Here is an 18,837-nt window from a genome sequence, read left to right as displayed (position 1 = left end):
CTTTTCTTACATTGGATTTCTGAGATGTTGATTATTACATATCTTGAGTGTAGATTTATTTTGGTTATGGCTAATTGGAGTTTGATATGTCATACTTAGCTGTATGTCCGTTTCCTTTCCCATGTTTGGGAAACTTTCAGCTATTATTTCTGTAAATAGTCTTTTGATATCATTTGTGTTGCCACCTTCGTTTTTGTTTACACCTATCAATCTTACAGTTTTTCTTTGCATCGTCTTGCAACTGCTGAGTTACTTTCTGATTCTTGTTATTTTTAAAAGATCTTTCCTGTCTACCAGCTATAAGCTTATCTTTGAGGTCTGAAAGTCTGTCTTCACTTTCCTTGAGGTGATGCTGCCAGCTTTTGATGGAATTTTTTATTTTCTGGCTATCTCTTTGAATCTGTTTTATGCATTCTGTTTCTTTCTTATGCTGTTCAAGTTTTCCATATTTTTGCCAGTGCTCCTCAATGTTTTGAGCCGTGTGTTTAGATGTGTTCACTATTTTTTTATTATGTTTATCATTTCTTTTAGGAGATTATTTCTGATTTGAGTTCCTTTACAGCTTCCTGGAGTTGTTTTTCTTTCTTTTTTTTTACTTCAGTTGCTGTCATTTCAGGAGTTTCAGGTGTACGGCTTACACTTTCTTCTATGTCCATGCCTCCTAAGCTTGTTTCCGATGGGCTAAAGGTTTGACATTGCATTTCACACTTTTGTTTTGTCAGCTTCCTGTATTACCCTGGAGGAGCTGAATGCAATATCTCAGTTGTTTCCTGGCTTGAGAATATTTGTCAGTACTGCAGAGTTTCCCTAGTTGAGTGAAAGTTGTCAGTTGTGGACAGTCTGCTGGGCGGGCCTTGAACACACCCCACATGGTACTGTGAAGCTCCCTGTCTGCTTAAGGTTGCTGGGTGGGACTCTCCCAGGTTCTGATTGACATACCAAGGCTGAACAACTAGATGAAGTATGCTATGCATCCTTCAGCTTGCCACGTGGTGCAGCAAAGCTCTGCAGCTGCTTGGGTTTGCTGGGCAGGGCCTTACCAGGTTCCAAGCAAGGTGCCGAGGTTGCACAGCTGTTGGGGGTTCACTCTGCAGGCCTTCAGCTCATGTCACTGAGTGCAGGCGGTTCTCTGGCTACTCAGGATGGCCCCGAGTGACATAACCCAAGGTGCCTGGCTGATTGGAGATGCTGGGTGGGGCCCTACCAGGTTCTGAGCGAGGTGCCGAGGTTGCATGGCTGGAAGGGGTTTGCTGTGCCTCTGCATATAATTTTGCAAATGTAATGAGTGGCTGATGATTTTAAATAAATAGCCAGAAAGAATGACTATCATCAAATTATCCAATAACAAATCCTGATGGGACTGTGGGAGAAAAGGAACCGTTTTCCATTGTTGATGGCAGTGTAGGCTGGTGCAACCATTGTGAAAATCAGCGTGGAACTTCCTCCAAAAACTAGGATTAGTGGCCCCATTGGACCCAGCTATTCCCTTCCTGGGTATTTTTCCAGAAGAACTGCAAACATCATACTGTAGCAATACATGTGCTCCCATGTTTATAGCAGTACAATTTGTAATAGCTGAATTTTGGAAACAAGCTAGATGTCCATCAACTGAGGAATAAATAAAAAAGAGACAGTATTTTTTATACAATGGAGTACTACTCAGCCATAAAGAAATACAAATTCGAGGCCTTTGTGAGTAAATGGATACAATTAAAGGTCATACTGCTAAGTGAAATAATTCAGACTCACATGTGTAAACATCATTGTCTCCCTAATGTAAGAAACTGAGAGTAAATGAGATCCAAAAGGTACAGTAGATATTTTGAAAGGGAAAGAAATTTCTCAAAAGGAAAGAACAACTGGGATGGGGGAAAGGAAAAAGGAAAAAATTATATATAAATATGTATATATAATGTGATGTGTGTGTGGGTGTCTATATATAGAGGCGCCTACACACATGATAGCTAAGATAATCATACCACTCATTCATTGAAAGGAACACTTAATGCTTACATTTGATCAATTTTGCATGCCTGTATCTGGTAATCTGAGCAGCTTTTGAAGACAACAGTATATAATATAACTATTGTTAATTTCCTGTTATCTCATATTAGGATTAGTGAAGCATATAAAACTCCAAATAGCCATAACCAGAATAAAATTACTCCCAGACATATAATAATCACCATCCTAGAAACCCAACATAAGAATAGAAATTAAAACCTGTTAGAGAGAAAAGACAGATCCACCTATAAAGGAAAACATAGCAGATTCACAGCAGACTTCTCAACACAAACAATAAAGTCAAGAAGAGCATGGAGTGAAGTATTTCAGATCCTAAAGGAAAATGATTTTCAACCTAGAGTTTTGTAGGTTGCAAAACTCTCCTTCAAAATGGATGTAGAAATAAGATAATTCTATGACAAAGAACAGCTGAAGAACTTCATGATCACCAAGCCAACCCTGCAAAGAATACTGAAAGACAGTCTAGATACACATAGGAAAAAGTCAAATAAGCAAGATAGATAATTAAACAGAATGGAAAGATAAGGATGCAACAGCAGAAAGATAACATGTCAACAATAAGCCAATATATAACACTTATAACCATGAATGTAAATAGTCTCAATTCATCAATTAGAAGAAATACACTGGCAGAATGGATCTAGAAACAACATCCAACCATATGATGTCTGCAAGAAACCTATCTAACCCAAAAGGAAACTCACGGACTGCAAGTCAAAGTATGGAAAACAATACTTCATGTAACAGACGCTCCCCCCCCCAAAGCTATTCTGATTGCGGGCAATGTGAACTTCAAACCAGAAATGATCCTAAGCAATAAAGAAGGTCACTACATACTGGTTAGGGGAAAACTTCAAGAGGAAGATATAACTATCTTAAATATATATGCACTAAATTCCAGAGCACCCAGTTATACAAAGCAAGTATTAATAGAAATGAAAAATCAAATTAGCAATAACATAATTATAACAAGAGACCTTAACACACTATTGACAACAAGGGACAGATCAACCAGACAGAAAATCAGCAAATAACAGAAGTGAATCACACCTGTGAACAAACGGACTTGACAGACTATACAGAGTGTTCCATCCAACAACATCAGAATATATGTTCTCTGCAGCATGAGACATTCTCTAAAACAGACCATATACTAGCCCACAGAACAGATTTAAATAAATGCAAAAGAATTGAAATTATCCCATGCATGTTATCAGATCATAGTGCCATGAAACTAGAGATTAATAATAAACTGCAAAAACCCTACAAACACATGGAAATTGAATAATACACTCTTGAGCAATCCATGGGTCACAGGAGAAATTAAAGAAGAAATTAATACCTACAAGCAGAGGAAAATACAACAGTGGAATCTGTGGGATGCAATGAAAGCTGTCCTCAGAAGAAAATTTATTGCACTGAGTTCCCATTTCAGGAAAACAGAATGAATACTAGTAAACAACTTGATGCTACAGCTCAAACATTGAGAAAAAGAAGAGCAAGTCAAGCCCAAAGCCAAAAGAAGGGAGGAAATTATAAAACTCGAGCAGAAATTAACGTAATAGAGACTAAGAAAACAATCTAAAGAATCAATGAATCAAAGAGTTGGTTCTTTGAAAGAATGAATAAAATTGATAAGCCCCTAGCCAACCTTATTTTATTTTATTTTATTTTATTTTATTTTATTTTATTTTATTTGAGATGGGGTCTCGCTATGCAGTTCAGGCTGGCCTTGAGCTCATTTTGTAGCCTAGGCTGGTCTCGAACTCGCAACGATCCTCCCACCTCATCCTCCTGAGTGCTGGGATTACAAGCATGAGCCACCACACCCGGCTCAAGCCAACCTTAATTTAAAAAGGGAAGAAAAAGCTCAAATTCATGCAGTAAGGAATGAAAAAGGCAAAATCACTACAGACCGTGGAAATACAGAAGATCATCAAAACCTATTTCTAAAACCTCTACTGTCATAGGTTCAATAACAGAAGAAATGAACAGATTCCTAGAAACATATGAAGAACCAAAGCTGGGTCAAGAAGATGTAAAACTGCTGAATAGCCCAATTTCTATTAATGAAATTGAAAATGTAATTAAGTCCTTACCTACAAAGAAGAGCCCAGGCCCAGACGGATACACTGCGGAATTCTATAAGAAATACAAAGAAGACTTAATGCCGACACTGCTCAAACTCTTCAATGAAATTGTAAGGGAAGCAATCCTTCCTGAGTCATTCCTGGAAGCGAATATTACTCTACTACCAAAACCTGAGAAAGACCCAACTAAAAAAGAGCACTACAGGCCAATCTCCCTAATGAACACAGATGCAAAAATCCACAATAAAATATTGGCAAACAGGGGCCAGCAAATCATTAAAATTATACACCACGACCAAGTGAGATTCATCCCAGGTATGCAGGGATTGTTCAACATATGTAAATCAATAAATGTAACCCACCATATCAATAAAGCCAAAAGTAAGAATCACATGATCATTTCTGTAGATGCAGAAAAGATCCAACACTCATTCATGATAATAACCTTACAGAAAGTTGGAATAGATTGTCTTTATCTCAATATAATAAAGGCCATCTATGACAAACCAACAGCCAGCATCATATTAAACGGTCAAAAACTGAAGGCCTTTACCTTAAAATCAGGCACAAGACAAAGATGTCCCTTATCACCACTACTATTCAGCATAGTACTGGAAATACTAGCCAGAGCAATTAGACAAGAGAGAGAAAAGGTGTAAAGATAGGAAAAAAAGAAATTAAATTATCACTATTTGCAGATGACATGATACTCTACGTAGAAGACCCACAAAACTCCATTGAAAGACTCCTGGATATAATAAATTCAGCAATGTAGCTGGATACAAAATCAATACTAATAAGTCAATAATGTTTCTATACACCAACAACAAAATCACTGAGAAACAAGCCACACCCTTCACACTAGCATCCAAAAAACTGAAATACTTAGGAATTAATCTCATGAAAAAAGTAAAAGATCTATATAGGGAAAATTATAATACCCTGAAAAAGAAATTGAGGATCTCAGAAAATGGAAAGACGTTCCTTGCTCATGGATAGGAAGAATAAATATTATAAAAATGGCCATTCTCCCAAAACTTTTAAACAGATTGAATGCAATCCCAATGAAAATACCATCATTATACCTCATAGATCTAGAGAAATCACTCCTAAAATTCATCTGGAACCAGAAGAGACTTAGAATAGCAATGGCAATTCTAAGCAGCAAAGGCAAGGCAGGAGGATCACAATCCCTGACTTAAAGTTACAGAACAAAGCAACTGTAGTAAAATCAACATGTATTGGAATAAAAACAGATCTGAAGATCGGTGGAATAGATTAGAAGATATAACCACAACTACAAACACACTCAACCACTTATCTTTGATAAAAGGGCCAAACATGTTCACTGGAAGAACGACAGTCTCTTTAATAAATGGTGTTGGAAAAACTGGCTCTCCATATGCTGAAAACTAAAACTAGACCTATGCCTATCACCATATCCTAAACTAAAAGCTAAATGGATCAAAGATTTGAATATTATAACAGAAACACTAAATCTGTTGGAAGACAAATTAGGTAAAAATCTTGAAGATATAGGGGTAGGTAAAGAATTCATGAGCAGGAATCAAATGGCACGGTAAATACTTCCCAGAATCAATAACTGGGATCATGACTTACTAAAAAGTTTCTGCATGTCTAAAGAAATCTCCAGCATAGTGAAAAGAAACCCACAAATTGGGAAAAAATCTTAGTGAACTGTCCTTCAGACAAAGGACTTCTATCTAAAACATATAAAGAATTAAAAAAAATCAGACCCCTGAAATTCAAAGACCCAATCCAAAAATGGGCATCTGAGATGAATACACAGTTCTCAGATGAAGACACAAATGGCAAATACTTGAAAAAATGTTCATCATCATTGGTCATAAGGGAAATGCAAATTAAAACAACACTGAGATTCCATTTCACTGCAGAAAGAATTGCCAGGATCAAGAAAACTACCAACAACAAATGCTGGAGAGGCTGTGGGGAAAAAGGATCTCTCCTGCACTGTTGGTGGGAGTGTAGACTGGTACAACCACTGTGGAGATCAGTCTGGAGACCCCTCAAAAAACTGAGATTGGAAGCCCCATTTGACCCAGCTATTCCACTTCTAGGCATATTCCCAGAAGAACTGTAAACATCATACCACAATGATATATGTGCACTCATGTTTATAGCAGCACATTTTGTAATAGCCAGATCTTGGAAACAACCTAGGTGTCCATCAACTGAGGAATGGATAAAAAAGTTGTGGTATTTTTATACAATGGAGTACTACTCAGCTATAAAGAATGATCACATTGGACACAACTTGAGATCATACTCATAAGCGAAATAAACTTACATGTGTAAATATCGTATAGGCTCCCTAGTGTAAGAAATGGTAAGAGTACATAAGAGTTTATGGTAATCATGTTTCATCATTGCATTGCTTTGAAGCCTTATAATATTTTTGTTCATTAGTTGGAATGGTTTTATCCTGGTTTGTTTGATTTTATTATCTTTGATGGTATGAACAGCTATTTTGAAGAGAAGAACACATTGTAATAGCCAGCGCTGATTTAATATCATCTTACTCTGAAGTCCTACTATGCTTTTGTTCTTCTGTTTCCATTGGTTCTATCATATTTTACTGGATTTTATTATATGTGATAGTATAAACAAATTTTCTATGGAAAATGAGATAATATAGTAGCCATTGTTTGTTCTCTGTTATTTGGTTCTGAATGCCCTGTAATGCTTTCATTCTTTTGAATGGTTTTATACTGTTGTTATCAAATATTATCGTATATGAAGTTGTGCTCAACTGTTTCAAAGAAAGAGACATTACAGTAGTTACTGTTAATTATGGGTTGTCTTGTGAAGTGCTGTGTTGCTTGCATTGTTCTGATCCGGTCTGCTTTGTATGTCCTCTTTTGTCTTAATCTCTTTAAAAGAAAAGAAAGAAAAAATGAGAGGAAATTACACAGAAAACCATAGGCAGACAAAATGATGGATAATACAGAAGAAAAAACACAGGAGAAGGTGGAAATATGTTGCGATCCATATATCATAGCTTCAGAAGTAGGGGAAAAAGAACAAAGCAGGACAAATAATTGTTGAGAACTTTCTAAGGCTAGTGAATGACATCAGGCTGTAATTATGAAGTCTCTCATTGCAAGAAGCTAGTCTCTCACATCAAAGTTCTGGTAGCCAAAGATGGCAAGAGGTCTTAAAACCAGCTAGAGAAAAATTACAAATTACAATCAAGAATGCGAATTCTTTTTGACAGCTATTGACAGCTAACTTCGCAACAGAAACTGTGGCTGTTGCAAGACAGTAGCTTAAATGTTGAAAGAATCAGCTGTCAAACATTCTCTATCAAGTGAAATTATCTTTCAGAAATGAGGGCTTTATATAAAGAAGTTGTTTTAGACTGAAAGAAAATGATACAGGTTGGAGACCCGAGACGTAGAGAAGAATAAGAACAATGAAAATGGTAAACCCTTGGCATGTGTGGAAGAAAATCTGTGACAGCTGTGTGTGGGCGAAGAGTTCAGACAGAGTTGAGTTACTGTAAAGTTTCCTGTCTTGTCTAGAAGTGGATGGAACTACCAGTTAATGTGAGCTGGTCTTCCCTTAGTCCAGTGCTGGGAGTAAACCCAGGGCTCTGTGCATGCTAGGCAAGAGCTCTACCACTGAGGACACCCCCGTCCTAGTGTTAGATTTTGATAATTCAGGAAGAGGTGCTGTACTCCAGAGTAACCTGGAAAGGGAAGAAACACTACAGCCATCAAGCTAAAAAGAAGGGCAGGTGGATTGGAAAGGGAGTTACCCAGGTGAAAAGAGATCAGCACCAGAGATAAGGGCGCACAGAGTAGGAGGTGAGATAAATACCAGGATAATGTGCAGGGCCAAGTCCGTACTGAAACCCAGCAGTGTTAAAAATGGAAATATATACAACGGAGGATTTTATCACAGGAATTTATATTTAATAACTGGAAATCAATTAAACTGTTTTATTTTAGTAGATGTAGAAAACTTATTTAGTGTTTAATCGTTGCTGTTAATGTCAGAGTAAAACATTTTAGAAATGCACGTGACCATCTATATGAATATCTAAGATAAGCAGCTTCTCCAATAAAAATCAGAACATTTTAGTGTTCTTTGAAGTGATATTTCGTAGGTGTGGGAACATGTTTTAATATGTGTTACCACTTTAGGAAGTGAACATGTCTTTGATGGCTTGGGGCAGGGCGGCCTGCAGACAGTGGTAGTGGTACCATCTAAGAGTCTGACTGCTTCTTACCAAGTCTGCTTTGGACTCATTCTCACTTGGTTCTTGCAGGGACACTTGGCACCACAAATTCCTGAGTGTTAGAGGGTTCTGTGGTGGAAGTTGCCTCTCAGCTTTTTCCATGGCTAACTTAGGACTCTGCCTGGTCAACTACAACTTGTGTATCTGTCCCCCAGCTTTGAAATTTCATTTCTCCCCTGTTCTCTCTGGCCTAATGGGTTTATGCTTTAGGAAATCTGGCTGTGGTTTTAGGGGGATTACAGAAGGCAAGAAGAGGTGTTGGTGTGTGAGCTTAGGCCTTCAGTGGAAAGTGTTCTTCCGCAATAACACGGCCCAGGGAAAGGCTCGTGTTCCTCAGGGTCATAGCTTGTTCTGTGGTAAGGTGGTGCTGGGAACTTGATTATGTTTTTTGGGTTTTTTTTTTTGTGGTACCGGGGATCAAACTCATGACTGCGTGCTTGCAAGGCAGGCACTTATGCCTCTGAGCTAAATCCCTGGCCCCTTTTTTATTTGTTTTTTGTCTTTTTGAAACAGGGTCTCGCAATGGCGTTCAGGCTGGCCTTGAGCTCACTTGTAGCCCAGGCTGGTCTCGAACTTGTAAGGATCCTCCTGACTCAGCCTCCTGAGTGCTGGGATTACAGGCGTGAGCCGCCATGCCCGGCTGGGAACTTGATTATGAACCTGGTTTTTAGTTCTTGTTTCTAAGTAGGATTTGGAAGGCAGATGAACTCCACCAGTTTGGAAAGTACTCCTGTGGTTCTATTTCTAGCCTTGTAGTGAACAAATCACCTAAGAAAGCTTTATACAAAACATAGGCATGCAAGAAAAAGTATAAAACATATCCTTTTAAACTCCATCTAGAGGGCTGGGGATTTAGCTCAGCGGCATACGTGCCAGCCTGGCAGGCGTGAGGTTGTGAATTTGAGCCCCAGTACCAAAAACTTAAATAAAAAATTCCATCTAGATAGCTGTATGAGTAAGGAAAAGTAAAAAGGTGTGGACACTGAAGTTGTAGTGTCCACCGTTGGAGACTGCTGGTTCTCTGTAGTCTCTGCCATCTCCATAATTGAAGATGTGGGCTCAGTCACTGTGTGAGAGTACAAATGTGGACTGAGGCCCTCCCATTCTAAGAGGCATGGCTTTATCTCTCAGGGAAAGCTCAGACTGAGAAGCACCCTTTTATTGGCAGAGACTGAACGACATTGTCTTGGCCTAGGTTGATGGGGGTGTGGTAGGTAAGAATAGTTTCCTCAAGAGGTGTGTGTTTGTTTTGTGTTTCTGCCAGTGTGTGCTAGGCAGGCCGTCTACCTCTGAGCTACATCTCTAGCCCTCTACTAAGAATTTGTGATAGTCCTATTCGCATGTGATCAAAGAGTTGAAGTTTGTATCATAATGTTCTCTGGGAAACTGTAATTTGAGAAATTAAACTGATTCCAGATTGGTAATGTCCTCGGAAGTTTGGCAGAAGCAAAGAATACAGATTATCTCCAGAAGGGTGCCCTCCCACCTTCCAGTATTCCCACAGAGAAGGCCCCTTGAACGAAATCTAAAAACATGTGATGAAGCAGTATACTGTGGGGGAAATCATCAGAAATAAGACATTTCAGAAATAGATTTTCAAGAATGTAAATTATAGAATTATAAGAGAGATTTGAAAATAGTAACAAAGAGCAGAAATATCAAACCTGGCAGGGCTTGGGAGGCTGAGGCAGGAGCATTGTTGCAAGTATGAGACCAGTCTGGACTATAAAGTGAGCTCAAGGCCAGCCTGAACTGCACAGTGAGACCCTGTCTCAAAAAGACAAAAAAAAAAAAAAAAAGCGAAGGAAGTTTTTGCCAGTTGTAGTGGCACTTACCTGTAATTCCAGCACTCGGGAGGCTGAGGCAGGAAGATCCTCGTGAGTTGCAGACCAGCCTATGTTTCAAAGGGAGCTCAAGGCCAGCCTGAAGTGCATAGTGAGACTCTGTCTCAAAAAAAAAGTAGTGTAGTGGTACATGCCTGTAATCCCAGTGCCTGGAAGGCTAAGGCAGGAGGATTGCCATGCATTTGAGGCCAGCCTGGGCCACATAGTGAGTTCAAGGATAGCTTGACCTCTACACAGTGAGACTGTATAAAACAAAACAAAATGCCAGAAAGAAATATCCGAGTTGACTAGGTGCTTGGCATTGAATCCAGGGTCTTTACATGCTGGGTAAGCCCTCTTCCACTCAACTAGAACTTTTAGAATTTGTAGAAAAAATAGAACAGTTGAATTCATAAATTAAGTACAAGAGTCACACAACAGATTAGACACAGCAAAAAGAATTTATGGATTTGAATTATAGTTCTTAAGAATCTGTAGTGGTTCTGTGTGGTTCTTAGCTATAGAATTTTAAACTATGAAAGTAGGATTGTTTGCTGCTGCTGTCACAGAATACTACAGACTGAGCAATTTATCAACAATAGAAGTTTATTTGGTCTCTGCAGTTGTAGAGGCTGGGCAGTTCAAGAGCGTGTCACCCACATTCGGCCAAGGTCTTGGTGGCATTTCTTAACACGGTGGGAGGGATCACGTAAAGAGAAGGAAAGAGGGCTGGGGGTTTAGGTTTAGCTCAGTGACACAAGTACCTGCTCAACAAGCGCAAGGTCCTGAGTTCAATCCCTGGTACCAATGAGGAAAAAAAAAAAGGAAAGAAAGAAAAGGAAAGAGTGGGGCCTTTTCTAACCCACTGGCATGACAACTAACCTGCTGTGTGGTGGTGATACGAGTCTGTTCCTGAGAACGAAGGCTTCCTGACCTTGTACAGGTCCTGCCCCCCAAATGTGTTATTAGGGGTTAAGTTTCTAACACATGGACTAGAAGGACACATTCAAGTCATAGCAGGGAGTAAAGAGACTGGACATGATGAAAGGTCTAATGTTCTTGGCATATGAATTTCAGAATCATAGGATAGGGAGATACAATGCTTAGCCTAGAATGTCTCAAAATTATAAATGACTCATCAGACTCAAATTATTGCAAGATCCCAATCAGTATAAATGTGTTCTCGACTTACACCTTGTAGTGAAACATCAAAGAGAAGAACTAAGGAAACCAGAGGGAAAAGACAAGATACTTATACAATTAAACTGTAAGTCTTTTCAGCAGTGATACTGGAAATCAGAAATGAGGAATACTGTTTCAAGATGCTGAGACAAAACTTGAAGATTTCACATTTATCTAAACTTGCATTCTGGAAAAAGGGCTAAAAAACATTTTCGGAAAAGGGAACGAAGGCTCCTTTACCAGCGAGTGTTTTCTGAAGGAAGGTGTTTCTTAGTCAGGACAGTGTCCGAGGTGCAGGGAGGAGTGAATGAGCAGACTCACATAGTAAAATGCTGACGGTGTTGTGGGTGAATGTGGCCCTGAAGTTTGTGTGCTGGAAACCTAATGCCCGCTGCAGTGGTATCCAAGAGGCAGGATCTTTAAGAGGTGACTGATGGCTCGGGAGAGCTCTGCCTGGGGAGGGGATTGACGGGTTTACTCCCGGTGGAGCCGCTGAAAGGTGGACTCGGCCTCCATCTTGTCTCTTGCCCTGTCACCTTTCCCACGGGGCATCAGCAGGAAGGCTCTCACTAGACCTGGAGCTCTCTGCCTTGGACTCTCATGTCTGTAGAACCTTGTGAAATCATCTCTGTACTTTATAAAGCACCCAGGGATTTTGTATAGCAGCAAAAAAATGCTCTGAGACACTATATAAAACACAAGAAGCAACTTTTGGGGGAGGTAAATATGAACACCAATTACATTAAATAATGAACATGAGCATTGTGCTAAACCAAGTACAGGTTGAAAGGCGATGAGTTAAAACAGTGAAGTTGCTGAGAGAGCAGAGAGTGATCAACTTTAGGCTTTTTACCTCAGAGTACATGTTAAAGTGGAAAGGCTAGCTTACAGTGGCGTGGAAATGAAATGAATGGCATCAGACCGGATTTAAGGCCTAAGGGTATAGCTCAGTGACAGAGCACCTTGTCTAGCATGCTTGAAGCACTATTTAAACAAAAACTAAAAAAGCTGCTTCATGTAGTTCAGTGGTGGAGCACTTGGTTAGCACGCATGAAGCCTTTTGTTAATCCCCAGTATCTACACACATGTGCACAGGTGCACGAACACACACACACCCAAATGGAGGTACTATAGAGAAAAATAAATTTAATTAAATTACCCAGTAATCATAAATGTGGTGGGAACAACTCTAGTTCAAAGACACGTTAGATTCAATTAGGGAAATAAAAGCAAAGGCAGGAAAATTTAAAATAGGAACTGGAAAGACGCTGACCACAAGAACTGACTATGTTAGCATCAGAGAGACTTTTCAACACAGAGCATTACAAATGAAAAGAGTTTCTATATCAGAGGGAAAGTTTTATTAGCAAGAATGCATGAAGACTTCTAAAACTGAAAGGAAAGCCACTTGATGCCCAAAAGGGCAAGGGTACAAAGAGGCCCTTCTCAGAGTCCACCGGAAATCATAGTGGGCCAGAGTGACCAGCATTCAGGGGGATGAGGATGTAGGTTAGTGTAGCTGTTGGGAACATAAATTGGGATGTGCACTGTGGAGGACTTTGTGACCCACTGTTTCTGGTATGTTTGGAATGTACTGTACCTCCAAGAAGTGCTCCCCGTGAGCCCAAGGAGATATGTGAAGAAGAGAATGTCTCGCTTCCATCAGGAAACACAAGGGAGCCAAGCAGAAGAGTGATTAAGCTATGGTGAGATCACATAATGGACTGGTAGTTGGCTCAGCAAGTACTTGTATTTCATAGCTACGAAGAGGGAGCAGTATGTGAGAAACACACACCTTGTTTCACCACTTAATAAATGGCCTGGTGAGTTACTCAGCCTCTCGTGTCTCAGCTTTCTCATCTGTAAAATGATGACCCACACAGTGTTGTGGAGCAACTAAATGTTCCTGGAAATATGCTTGGTGTTGTGCCTGGGATGTAGTGTGAGCTGTGCAAATGTTGGTGGCTGTCTATTCAGATGTCTTACATATGGATGAGTGTGGAAAGGAGGGTCCGAGTCAGAAAGTGCCACTCTGCGGTGCTCGGGCCAGTGTATGTCTATCTTTTCATTCTTGGCCTCGTTTAGCTTGAGGCTGCACAGACCCTTTGCCGCGGCTGCGCTGACTCTGGTCCTGAGTAGGTGGTGAAGACACTGCTGCGGGGGCCTGGTGTGTGCTGTCCTGAAGTCCTGACCTTTAGGTCTCCACTTTCTTGGGCCTTTCTAGAGGGAGCTGCTGGGGCAGGAGATGCTCAGTGAACTCTGGGTCCCTTTCTGAGGGTCTGAGTGGCCTTCTCTCATGCATGGAGGCTTCTGGGGAGGCGTGTGTGTGTCTTGCTGTGCTGGCAAGAGTGGACCTCAGGAAGGCGTAGAGGAGTGCCACTTTCTGTCTAGCTACAGGTCCGGGTGGATGGGACTGGGCACCCATTCTCTATGAGGGCTGGCTGCAGAGGGGCTTCCAGGAGCCAAGAGTGTGGTGGCACTGCGGTGCTGTGGTTCCTGCGTCTTCTGAGAGGTTAGCCTAGAGGCTGGAGAAGCTCAGGGGAGCCAGCTCTCAGCCATCCCCGTTTCTCCATCTCTCATCCCTCTCCCTCCTCCTTGCACTTTGAGCACCTCACAGGCAAGACTGATGAGGTTACATTTTATATCCAAGGTGCTGTGCTGAGCTGCTTCTGTGTGAGCGCGCGCATGCGTGTGTATGTGCGTGTACATGTGTATTTGAGGGAGAGACCTTTTTCTGTCCTGCCTGTGTGGAAGGTTTACTAGGTTGGTATGTCCTGTGAGCATGGGGACAGCCTTTTGGGGACCTTTCTCCTTACCTACCTGGATCTTGCAGAGTGAGTGGTGGAGCTGGCTGTGGTTTGGGGATGGCAGGCCCCTTACCTTGGTGTCTGAGGGTACAGCTTCCCTTGGCATTGTGAAGCTAGCATCTCAGCCAGGATGGGCAGGTGGGCTGGAGTGCAGGGAGCCTCTTGTACCAGAATGCTGTGATTCTGTGGGCGCAGATATGAGGAGGAGGCCGTTGTCCACTATAAAATGGAGGTGGCCTTGAATGCAAGTCTTGCCAGAGGCCATAAATAGCTGTGAAACAGAGCTAGGGAGGAAAGAAGGAAACAGGTCTCCACCTGGCCGATAGCCTGGTAGGTGTGGTGTGGGAGAGGCATGGAATGTCAGCTCTACTCGAAAGAAGAGCTGTCTCAGACATGGGATGCCTTGATGGGCTGGAGGCATAGAGGAGGGTTAGGTTGAAGACTTTGGGCAGCAGGGAGCAGAATGGCTGTGATATAATGGCTAATGGTCCAGGCATGTTCTGACTACTTTTGAAATGCATTAACTTTCCCAATAAGCGTAGGAAGGTAGGTTCTGTTATTAACTCCTGTCACAGAGTGGTTAGGTAACTTGTCCAAGGGCACACACTTGTCCAAGGGCAGGAGTTGAAGTCTGGTCTGCTTAACACTGTTGTTTGGCTGGGCTGCCTAGGAAAATCTGGTCCGATGGGGTTCAGGTAACATCCTGAACATTTGTGTCTTACTTAGAACCTTGAGATTTGAAGCTCCAAGTTCTCTCATTTGGGTCCTATGTAGGTTAGTGTCCAGATGAATCTGCCTGACAGTGTTCTGGAATGAGGAGCCGGGCCAGCTCTGGCCTGTTGTGTTTTTGGTGGAGTCCTAACCCTGCACAGGGCACTTATTGCCTCTTGTTTGTGTGGGAGATGTGACACTCCTGGGCTGTGAGTATAGGTCAGTGTTGGAGCACTTGCCTAGCATACTTGAGGCCCAGGTCATAGCTACAGAGACACAAAATGTGTTAACACTTCCTGTTGAAATCTTGCTGTACCCAGCATACCTATCCGTACCTTATGACAACTCAAGTGTCTAGATCTGGTTCTGACACTCAGGATGGCCAAAGATCCTGCTTTCATCGTTTTCTGTCTTATAGGGAAAGCCCAGAATTCAAACACAATTATTGAACACGTTTGTAATGCTTTATTTCTTATACAAGTGTTCATTATGTAAATAGTGTTATTTATTCTTGTGGGTTATTTTTGGTTATGTGATTCACATACTTTTTAATGTGTGAAATATTCCTTTAAACCTCAACAAGCAATTAGGCAGGGTGGCAAGTCAGGTGAATAAATTAGAGAGTTTGCCTGGTTTTGGGAGAGAGGGCAGAGTTAAAATCCTAGGGAGAAAATGGGAAGTATTTGCAGATAGAGGTGTAAACGGTGCTAAGTCCAGAAGCTAAACAGACTCCAGACCCTGGCACTGGGGTGTGGCTGCGAGGAGACCATGGAGTGCTCAGCCTCCCATCTGTAGGCAGCTTGCCGCTGGCTCACAAAGCTCAAGTTTTCTCATTAGAAGTGCTGCTGTACATACAGTTGAGTCCCAGGTTGGGGAAAGGAGGCCATGCACTCTCTGGACTGGGTGCTTCTCTCTGGACGGGTGCTTAGCGTGGCTCGGATAGCTACAGGTAGGCAGAGGTCTGTGGGCATCATGGGTGCCAGCCTGGGCCTGTGAACCTCTAACGGTGAAGTAGAGTGCTTCACCATGCTGGTGAAGGCTGCTGGCATGCTGGCTTGGGTTTTTGGGTTGACGGGTTTCTCCTCCATTCTGGGGTGGAAATAGTTGAGTGGGGGCAGTATCCATGAGTGGTGCCAGCTCCTGGCTCACAGTAGGCTAGAGAAGTGCAGGAGGGCTGGCTGGCTGCTCAGCCGTTCCTATTGGATGTTTCTGTCGGTTCGGACAGTGCGTGGTGGGTGTCCTGTGGAACTCGTAGACAAAGCGTCTTTTGGCATCTGTATACTCTTCCATCCCGGGACTGTCGGATTTGAAGGGGAGTGGCGGCCAGATCTGGGGCTGGGGCTGAGGCTGGGGGTTGTTTTAGAGGGAGGGTGAGGAAGGTAGATTTTGTGCATGTTTGAGGCCACGTTTGAATGGGCAGTACCAGGATGGTACTTCTACTGGGATAGAGTGGGATCCAGGAGTTGATGGGGTGTGCTGGGGTTGTCGGGAGAAACCTAGCCAGGAGGTTAGTCTGAGATTGCAGCTTGGCTTCCAGCCAACCCTCCTTTCTGGGAGCCTTGTCATGTGCACCTGTAGACACGTGCAGCACCAGGTACTGTTGCTGAGTACAGAAAGGGTATTGGTGGGGCCTTGCTTCCCAGGCAGTCTGGGCAGGAAGTTGTGGAAGGCACGTGAGCACAAGCTTGCTGGGAAGCACTGGTGTGCAGAGGCCAGGCGGAGGCTGGAGCAGCAGGAGGCCATTGCTTCTTGCAGCTCCTCCAGATGTTGCCCCTCAAGTCTGTACCAGTGGTTAAAAGTGGAGATCCTCACAGGCATGGTGGCTCATACCTGTAATCCCAGCATTTGGAAGGCTGAGGCAAGAGGATTGCTGCTTCTTTGAGGACTGCCTGGACTTCAAAGAAAGTTCAAAGCCAGCCTGAACATTAAAAAAAAGAAGAAATCCTCCCTCCCTTCCCATATTCCCATTGGATAGGTCTGGGCTATGCCTAGGCAGATACATTGTTAATAAACTGTCACCTTACCACACGCCTGCACACACAGCGATTGTGAAGTACACTGAAGTGCTGAGGCTCCTTCATTACTTTGCTACTGCGAGGAATCCCCCTCCCAAGCTACAGGTGGGATCGGTGCTCCTTTTTGTGCTCCTGCCCATCCGTGTGGCATCCATGTTTCTGTAGCATTGCATTCCCATTCTTAGGCCAGGGCTCATGCAGTGGGAGAAAGAAGCCGGCTCCCGGCACAAGTGGGCAGAGAGTAGCGAGCTGGAGGGGCTGACGCACGGGTCTAGCATTGAGAGGAGAAAGTCTCACCCCCTCCTTTGGAGTGACTGGTACCCGGGACTAATTGCAGGAGTTTGGGGAAGTAGCCCTGGGGACATGCTCAGTTTTTCTCACCTGGGGGCACAGGTTCTGGGCGTGGGGAGGCCGAGACAAGGGAGTGCATCTACTACAACGCCAACTGGGAGCTGGAGCGCACCAACCAGAGCGGCCTGGAGCGCTGCGAGGGCGAGCAGGACAAGCGGCTGCACTGCTACGCCTCCTGGCGCAACAGCTCGGGCACCATCGAGCTTGTCAAGAAGGGCTGCTGGCTGGACGACTTCAACTGCTACGACAGGTACTCTCCAAGCACCTGTCCTCTGCTGAAGCCTGCCTGTGCTTGTGCTGCCTGCTGGGCTGTGCAGGTCTCAGGATGTCTGGGTGACAAAGGGCCTTGTAAGTGGCACTGTGTCCTAAGCCCTTCCACAACATGCTTGCCCTGTCTTAGCTCTGCGGAGGGTGTTGGTGCATGTCAGTTCCTGGCTGTCACTCAACTTCGGGTCATACTTTAGGGAGTGGGTCCCACTGTCCCACTGAAGTTATCAATGACGTGTGTCTGTGGGGAGGAGTTTGCACAGGCCTGGGAGAGTCTCCATTGCCCTGCCGGAAGGGGTGTAAGGAAAACTCTGCCTTCAGGCAGGAGTGTGTGGCCACCGAGGAGAACCCCCAAGTGTATTTCTGCTGCTGTGAAGGCAACTTCTGCAACGAGCGCTTCACCCACCTGCCGGAAGCAGGGGGCCCAGAAGGTGAGGGGCCAGTGGGAAGAGGGGTCCTGACCCAGCAGATGGGGGCCTCTCCTTAGCCTAGAGTGCTCAGCTGTCAGCTGGGTGGGGAGTGGCTGCAGGGCTTTCTGGAGGAGTGGTTGTGGGCATACTGTGTGATACAGGGCTTCATGTGTCCCCCAGTCACGTACGAGCCACCCCCGACAGCCCCCACCCTGCTCACGGTGCTGGCCTACTCGCTGCTGCCCATTGGGGGCCTCTCCCTCATTGTCCTGCTGGCCTTCTGGATGTATCGACATCGCAAGCCCCCCTATGGCCATGTGGATATCCATGAGGTGAGATGGTACAGGCTTGGGGCAGAGCAAGGCGGGGGAGCTGCAGGAGTCCAGACCCCATTAAACTCTTAATCTTCCAGGACCCTGGGCCTCCGCCTCCATCCCCTCTGGTGGGCCTGAAGCCACTGCAGCTGTTGGAGATCAAGGCTCGGGGGCGCTTTGGCTGTGTTTGGAAGGCCCAGCTCATGAACGACTTTGTGGCTGTTAAGATCTTTCCACTCCAGGTGAGTGAGGGATTCTAGATCATTCTGCCTAACCATGACTGGTAATGGGCTGTCCAAGCTCTGGAGGCGCAGTGAGATGAGATAGAAACGGCCTCACTAGGTAGGAATGGTCACTTACATCATTCTTGGCTGGTCCAAGGACTGTATGCAGCAGTAAATTTCCTTCGTAAGATTGAACTAGGGTTTTGCCCAACTTTGATCTGCTTCAATTCCCAGGCTTTTGATTTCAACAGTGTGATCTGCTCAGAGATTCTAGGCACAGGCTGCTGCAGGCAGTTGCCCAAGACACTTAGCAAAAGCAGGCCTGGCTGTGCCTTT

At 43.6% G+C, this 18,837-nt stretch overlaps 1 protein-coding gene across 1 annotated transcript in view; it reads left to right on the top strand.

Annotated features, from left to right (window-relative positions):
- Acvr2b (activin A receptor type 2B) overlaps positions 1-18,837 on the top strand; it is a 51,008-nt gene that overhangs the window by 18,457 nt on the left and 13,714 nt on the right. Inside the window, exons 2-5 of the mRNA XM_003464100.5 lie at positions 17,329-17,536; positions 17,875-17,984; positions 18,144-18,295; positions 18,376-18,519. Coding sequence (XP_003464148.1) covers positions 17,329-17,536; positions 17,875-17,984; positions 18,144-18,295; positions 18,376-18,519 — 614 coding nt within the window. The remainder of the gene's footprint in view (positions 1-17,328; positions 17,537-17,874; positions 17,985-18,143; positions 18,296-18,375; positions 18,520-18,837) is intronic.

This window comes from Cavia porcellus, unplaced genomic scaffold, assembly GCF_034190915.1.
Source record: "Cavia porcellus strain 051 isolate PalLab524CR breed Dunkin Hartley unplaced genomic scaffold, mCavPor4.1 scaffold_15, whole genome shotgun sequence".
In the NCBI taxonomy this organism is placed as follows: domain Eukaryota; kingdom Metazoa; phylum Chordata; class Mammalia; order Rodentia; family Caviidae; genus Cavia; species Cavia porcellus.
The sequence above is the reverse complement of the archived record's forward strand: the minus strand, read 5'-3'. Positions and strand labels throughout refer to the sequence as shown.